Genomic DNA, 7,223 nt, shown 5'->3' on the forward strand with positions numbered 1-7,223 from the left:
CCCAGTTTACCCTAGTTTTTGTCAATGATCAGAAATGTTCTTTCATTTTCGTCTTGCAAAGACCTTTTGACTGTGATTAAGGCAATTCTTGGACATTTTGCCCTCTTTACAGGTGAGTCCATTGACAAAAAACCGGTTTCAAGATGTACTCTAATCACAAAACAATTCATGACTAGAAAACCCCTAAGGCACCCATACCGATGACATTGTATTATTGTTGCTTGCTTAAACCCATGGAGCACCTTATGGCGTATATGGACATGGTATATGTTTGTGCAAAATATACCAATTAATTAAATCATCAGCGGAAGCAAAAATCTCAACGATGCCTTAATCTCATTACTGATATTTCTCTCATTACTGATGTTTCTCTCAATCACCAAAACTAACCTATCAAAGTTAACCTGGAATACACTTCTTAGTTGTCACTCGAGATCACGATCTTGAGATGAGAATAACCAATCCACATATAGGTCAACTCATGGTGTGTTTATTTTGTGTTACTTGCGCTAACAATCACGAGTAGAATTGTGTGCGGTTTGTTTTCTTGTGGTAAAGACTACATGAGTAGAATTGGCATGTACTAGAATATTTGATTTCCAATGCTTCTTCTTAGCTAACATATGCACATACTATTTTTATTAGTGGGTACATGTGGACAATGCCAGATTTGGAGGATTCTTTTGAACGTTTCATCGTTGAGCCCTTTTGCTTTCCTTGGTAAATCCATCACACGTTTTTATTACTTGGGAGCCTCATGCTTCATTGGACCCATAAGACCCATCTTCATCTCCAATCCTACAAGTTTACACAGCCGTCCCATCTTCATCTCCAATCCTACAAGTATACACAGCCGTCCCATCTTCATTTCCAATCCTACAAGTTTACACGGCCGTCCCATCTTTCCCATCTTTCACTTGAACGGGGAGAACAGGGTACTCAGAGTCTGGTAAACAAAAAAGATGAACAGACATACAAAATTCAAACACCCTCCGATTTACATTGGATTTCTGTAAGCACATTGATAATTGATAAACAGAGAAAAGTAAATTAAAGCATACTAAAATTGTACTAGATCCTCCGTGTTGCACTTTCTATTGCTTTAGCTAACTGGCAGGTAGATACTTTAGTGACTAGGTTTGGGTTGGAGACGCTCAAAGAACTTCCGCTGACGGTAAATGCTCCTACTTTGGCAGTAGAAATATTTGCCATTTTCGAAATGAGTAACTCAAATGCTAGTTGAATCGCAAGACAGTTCCTACCGTGGAAAATCTAAAGAGTATTTTCAGTGTAAACAGTAATTGTACTTATATAACATGTAATTACCAACTCAACTACATGATAAAAACATGCACTTGCATGCTCGGTACTCCTTGAGCAACTCATCTAATGAGCACCCAATCTTTAATAACTCGTTTGTCTACATATTATTCGATTTGAAACCATAAAGTCTAACCAAAAAAAGGCCAAGTTAGCAAACAAGCAAAGCTCCATTTGCGTCTATCGTTTTCTTACCATAGTCAAACTTTTATACCAGGAATAAAATAGGCCATCGGTAACTTGACAGTTTAGCAATGATGCCATGAAAAATAAACATAAAATAAATTGAGGTCGGCACACGTGGCTGTCACACTTTAGCAAAATTCTTGTCTGAAACATGCCATTGGTGGTAGATATTTAAAAAACTGCTGCCGTGATTAGTCAAAGGCAAAAGGAAATAGAACAGGCAAATAAACACTAGCCAAATCAATTATATATTGTTTTTTGTAAATCTTTACACAAAGTATAAATGTCAAGGACAAAACTGAAGGTCTGCAATATTTAAATTTTTACAGTAATCCGTGAAGAAATATGTACAGCAGTTAATTCACAATACATGAAAAATAATCGTGGTTTATCTTTGTTAAAACAGATAGAAATTGAGACAGCACTGCGTGTACTGTACATATATCATACACTATCTTCTTCAGGCTTATCTGAGGGCCTGATCAGAGGAGCTACCCTCTCAGAAATGATGGCCTTACCATTCTCATCCCGTTTGACAGGGTACAACACATAGTGTTGAATTATGAAGAGAACATCGAAGAAAACAGTTTCCTACAAATTCAGGGACATGAAATTTAGTAATATTTTATACTGTGAGAACATGTCAGAAAGCTAACAGGTGACCAAAAACGTATAGTCTGTAAAAGACTAATAACTCATGCTCACCAATGAAAGAAGAGTCTTGCCGATATTTCCATAGAAATTCACTAAAGTGTCTGCAGCACAATTTGTATTGTTAGGAAAAGAATCCAAATATATATACATAACATAGAGCATGACATGAGTTGCAATGAAAGGAAAAATGCAGCTTACGCTGATCAATAGATTGCACACCCATCTGACCAAAGTTCAGCACCCCCCCTGTAAGATCAAGTAAAATATTGCCAATACTCCAACCAACTGTACTCTTCCGCCTGAAGTTCATCACAGCCTAAGGCACATAGGAAACATAATAATGGTTAGAAAGGACACTTAACAACAGCACACCACTTGTATTTATGTACTTATTATATATGCTCTAGTTTAGAAATATCGAAGTGAGAATTTGTACATTATAGAACAAGAAAACTTCATTCAAATGAAATATAAGAACCAATGGAAACTTGACATATCTGGGGTGTTCATATTTAGTTAAGTTTATGTACAATGCTCTCAACTGCTGATTATTGAACGCAGATACATCATGCTGAATTTCAGTGTTCCTTTGTCCATATTTTGTAATTTGTACTACATATATGATATCACTAGTTCAACATTCACATCAGGAGACAGTCATTTGGTTGTACTCTGTAACTTAAGTAATGATAACAAGTAGTAATACCTGAGGGATGTACTTGACTGTTGTCATCGCAACCTGTATTGAACTGAGATCCAAAAAGATAGGAGCAAAATCAGTCCCACTTTTACGAACAGAAGCAAGATATATCAATTAAAAACATTTAGCTGATAATAACAAGCAACGTTAATAACAGTGAACGTACAAAAAACTTACTTGAATACATCAATAAGCCATAGCCAGTTACTTTTTGGCCAAGCTACAATGAGGCAAACAATAGCAGCTGACCAGACAACAGCAGAGATTGATATGCACACTTTGGAGACTTTCTGGTTTCCACGCTGTATATTTCAAGTTCAAACATTCAATATTAAGTTTCACGATTTAGAAGATGTATCTGCAGTCCCTGAGGACAAGTAAACTAACCTCATAAATAAAAACTTGGTAAAGGGTAAAAGATGTCAAGGCCACTGCATGTAGAGAGAAAGCAACATCATTTGCAGCAACAGGAATCATCTGCATCAAACGATACATTTAGTTAATGTTAATTTTAGGCCTGGGTAGATATAATCTTGATACTACCCCAATTTTTTTTGTAGTTATTGTAGCTATCTAGGTGGAGTTGGTGTTGCGCAATATGTAAATGCCAATGTGGAGGGGCTCTGTACTCCCGCTATCTCCTCCAATACGCACACTCGTGCGTATTCGAGAAAAAAGTTATTGTAGCTATATATTAGCAAACAATATTAAAAATATAATGATATTAGAGTATCTGTGGCAGCAAATAAATCAAACAAGATTATTAGGTGGCAAATCTAAAAAAATTAATGTTCAAGATTTTAGAACATTAACTACAAACTTCCGAATACAGCATCTATTCAAGATCGATGGGAGTCATGATAATAAAAGAATGACCTAGCGTATTTTGTTTCACAAGTACGTACAACATAACAAAATACATGGAATGGAATCTTTTTCTTTAAAAGTACTAACATGTTATTACAATATAAATGCTACTAGTAAAAATATCAAATCATATGTACATCTAGACTTTCTTTGGAATTATCAAACTTGCTAGACATACTAATACAATTTGTAATTATTTGCATCCAATATTTGCCCTGAACAAATAAAAGAAGCCATAAAGAACTATAGATGACAATTACCAAATTCAGTTACACAGAAATGATGTGAAATTTGTCAGCTAAAATTGAGTCTAGAATGGCTTTTAACCAGTTGGTGATTGGTCATAAAATAGTCCTGATAGACATCAACAAGTTGTACTGGCTATAATAATGGCTCTCATGGAGAGTGGCAATCCTAATCATAGCTAACAAAATTTTAAAAAAGTGCAGCTTTCAAAATCACAGCAACATTAAAATCATACAAGCACAAACCATGGATAAGTAGCACAATGGAGTGGTCAAACACAAAGCAAGATCCTTGAGCATACCAATATACTGATTGCTATAAATACCAATGAAAAGAAAAAAAATCTATAGTACAGCTACCTTGAGTTTCTACCGTTAATCTGTATAGCTAACATAAAGATGCTAAAATGGTCTTCCTGCCTAATTCACATAGAAATAAAAACACACGAGTATAGGGAAGTCCCTTAGGTAAGGATCCAGCCACATGTTACCCCATCCAAATTAATTGTGCCAATAGAAGTGTGGCTGAAACCATTAGTTTGCCATTTGATCATCAGAGTCAAATATGCTCTGGGTATGTACCCCAGTAAGACTATTTAGCTTTATAATTCTTCTGGAATACAACAAACTAAAACAGAGACCTTTTGTTCCAGTGCACCTGTTATGATAATTGTGTGTTTAACAAGCATGGCTATTATTTAAAATAAGGACTATGGGTAACTGACCAGACATGATGCAAGATCATAAATATGCTATGACACTGAAAAAATATGTTGCTCCTAAAATTATTCCCACCATGAACTATCCGTAAAAATAAGGCAGTGACGCCTAACCTCTTTATCACCAAACTTGTCATGATACTGTTGCTGGATGAAGGGGCTGAAGAATAGAGCAGCATTGTATATGAGGTAGGAAGAGTGCTTTGTGAAATTCAGCACCAGAAAATCGAAGTTCAGACCGACGACACTGCAATTTGTGAAAACAGGTAAACCACAGAACAAATCTTAAATGATAACATAGATATTTGGATCACTAACATTCTGAGCTGTTGCACAGAAAACCACGATGGGCCTACATCTTTTCTTGTGTCAGAGTACTATTTAAATAACTGAATTTGCATGTTGAACATAAATACTGAACAAATGTAAAGATCCAAACGAAAACAACTGAGTTAACAAACTGCCACAATTGCGAAAGGTAAATCTAGGGTGAGGCAAAAGAAGTGCTGATCAAATACTACACAAACTTGACTGGTTGAGTAGAATTGAAACATTACCAAACTATACTTCAAAGTTCAGACTAAAATATAGAGGGAAAAAACTGGAAAATAGTAAGGTTAAACATGCACGCATTTTCAACAACTAAAGGGCATACCAAACTGAGGTGCTAGAAATGTCTGCAATGGGTAGATAAGATTATGAGATCTGCATACGTTTTTGAAGGACAAACCAAGAGGATTACACTACAGGGTACACTTCAGCGTAAGTCCAAATATGAGAACTCACGCATAACGAATTTAAAACGGGGCCAGTTAGACGGAAGTTTCAGACACAAGTAGCTTTTCTTAGTCATGATGTTTAGCTAGCCATAACTGCAAGAATCGACAACAATCATGATGGAGGGACAACAACGTGTAAATATAAGATGTTTTGAATATTTCAATGTGAACTAGGAGTATATACGGAGTAGAGTGAGTGAACAAACACACTAAAACGTGTCTATATACATACAATTCAAAAAAAAGTTAGAACATCTTAAATTTATGAGTGGAGGGAGTAGTTTATAAGCACGACAAGCAACTACGGTGCGTATATACACCACATGTCCTACTATACGCCAAAGGTTCATCCTACTCCGTACTAACTGCCTGTTGCTTTGTTTCCTTCCCCTATACTTTGCACATATGCCCCCCTCCTGTAAACAGGGCCATTATCTTGTCACAGGAGCAAAGCAATCGTGACAATTAGTAGAATTTCCAGCAGCCAAAGACACGGCTCATCATCAGCTCAAACAAAGCTGCATTTTTTCTAAGCATTTGACACGCTTTACCACCATATCCATCTTACACAGGTACCGGACAAATTTCTCAGGTCCATCCATCAATAGGACGATTTTTTTTGGCAAAATCAAGACACATACCTTTCTCTGTGCGGAACTATGACGCTCAAACGGATGTATCTAGCACTGAAATACGTCTAGATACACCCGTTTGAGGAGCAGGCGAACAGCAGGTCAAACAGATCTAGCCCAAGAACGCTATAGGCAAAGGGGTAAAGAGAAGGGGGGAGAAGGAGCACCTCTTGCGCCTGTAGTTGAGGACGACCTGCGGGTAGAAGCTGAAGGACCAGGCGACGAAGGCGATCCACCCGATGACCTGGTAGAGCACCTCCAGCCCCACCGAGTTCCACGACGACGACATCGCCGGCGGCCCGTTGCCTCTATCGCCCCCCTCCACCTGCTGAGTTTGAGTGCAGGGCCTTCTGACAGCGATCTCTGCGGATTCTTGCCGCTGCCCCGGAATTTATAGTGCGGGAAAAGGACGGCCGGAATCCAGAGGAAAAGGAATCGATTAATATCTCCCCGATTCCCCGTGCAGCGTCCCCGTCGTCAACGCAATTACTCCCATGCTTGCTGGGGGAAAACTGGCCGGGTCTGGTTGCGGAACGGATCGGGACGGGTTCCCCGGACAGGTGCGGACTTGCAGTTTTCTTTTCGGTCGTGAACGGTAGGTTTGCAGTTATTGCCAGTTTGCCACACACGAGCTGAATTTCTTTTTATTTGTAATTACTCCCTCAGTTTTTAAACGTACGACCTTTTAAAGATTTCAATACAGACTACATACTGACGTATAGTACTCCCTTCGTCTAAAAAAACTTGTCCCAAACTTGTCCCTTGAATTGATGTATCTAACACTAACTCGGTGCTAGATGAGAAACAAATTTTTCGGACGAAGGGAGTATATAAACGTATTTTAAAATGCAGATTGACTCATTGTGTTGTAGTCTGTCGGAATATCTAAAAAGCTTTTATTTAGGAACAGAGGGAGTACAAACTTTCAGTTCTTTTTCTAGATATACTTCCTATTTGAGAGGAGAGAATACTCACGCAAAAAAAAAACTCCTTCCATCTCAAATTACTTGTACAGTTTGTCTAATTCACATCTAGATGTTTTTTAAGAATGTCACATCTAAGCTCCTATAAATATATAATGCAACAACAAGAAACCAAAAAAAACTAGAAAAAAAAAGATC

General features: G+C 37.7%; 1 protein-coding gene across 2 annotated transcripts; it reads right to left on the bottom strand.

Moving 5' to 3' along the window:
- Nucleotides 1–637: 637 nt before the first annotated feature.
- On the bottom strand, nucleotides 638–6,652 carry LOC125520409 (cystinosin homolog). Of its 2 annotated transcripts, XM_048685327.1 has the most exons (9): nucleotides 6,270–6,652; nucleotides 4,806–4,938; nucleotides 3,248–3,337; nucleotides 3,038–3,162; nucleotides 2,867–2,909; nucleotides 2,359–2,476; nucleotides 2,212–2,261; nucleotides 2,025–2,097; nucleotides 638–946 (listed from the first exon to the last, which is right to left on the bottom strand). In XM_048685327.1, exons 1-9 carry the CDS (start codon nucleotides 6,389–6,391, stop codon nucleotides 885–887), a joined length of 816 nt encoding a protein of 271 aa, XP_048541284.1. In that variant the 5' UTR covers nucleotides 6,392–6,652; the 3' UTR covers nucleotides 638–884. The 2 variants fall into 2 exon arrangements, with proteins under 2 accessions (XP_048541284.1, XP_048541283.1); XM_048685326.1 differs by lacking the exon at nucleotides 638–946 and having other exon boundaries at nucleotides 1,732–2,097; nucleotides 6,270–6,651.
- Between the last annotated feature and the right edge of the window lie 571 nt (nucleotides 6,653–7,223).

This window comes from Triticum urartu, chromosome 7 (genome assembly GCF_003073215.2).
Source record: "Triticum urartu cultivar G1812 chromosome 7, Tu2.1, whole genome shotgun sequence".
NCBI classification, from domain to species: domain Eukaryota; kingdom Viridiplantae; phylum Streptophyta; class Magnoliopsida; order Poales; family Poaceae; genus Triticum; species Triticum urartu.

Bases quoted from the DNA above. Each gene is read 5' to 3' on its own strand.
- LOC125520409 (XM_048685326.1), bottom strand. From the start codon at position 6,391: ATGTCGTCGTCGTGGAACTCGGTGGGGCTGGAGGTGCTCTACCAGGTC. The intron at 2,262-2,358 runs GTAAGCTGCATT...ATTGTGCTGCAG, and splicing joins TGTGCAATCTATTGATCAGC to ACACTTTAGTGAATTTCTAT. The intron at 2,098-2,211 runs GTGAGCATGAGT...CTGAATTTGTAG, and splicing joins GCAAGACTCTTCTTTCATTG to GAAACTGTTTTCTTCGATGT.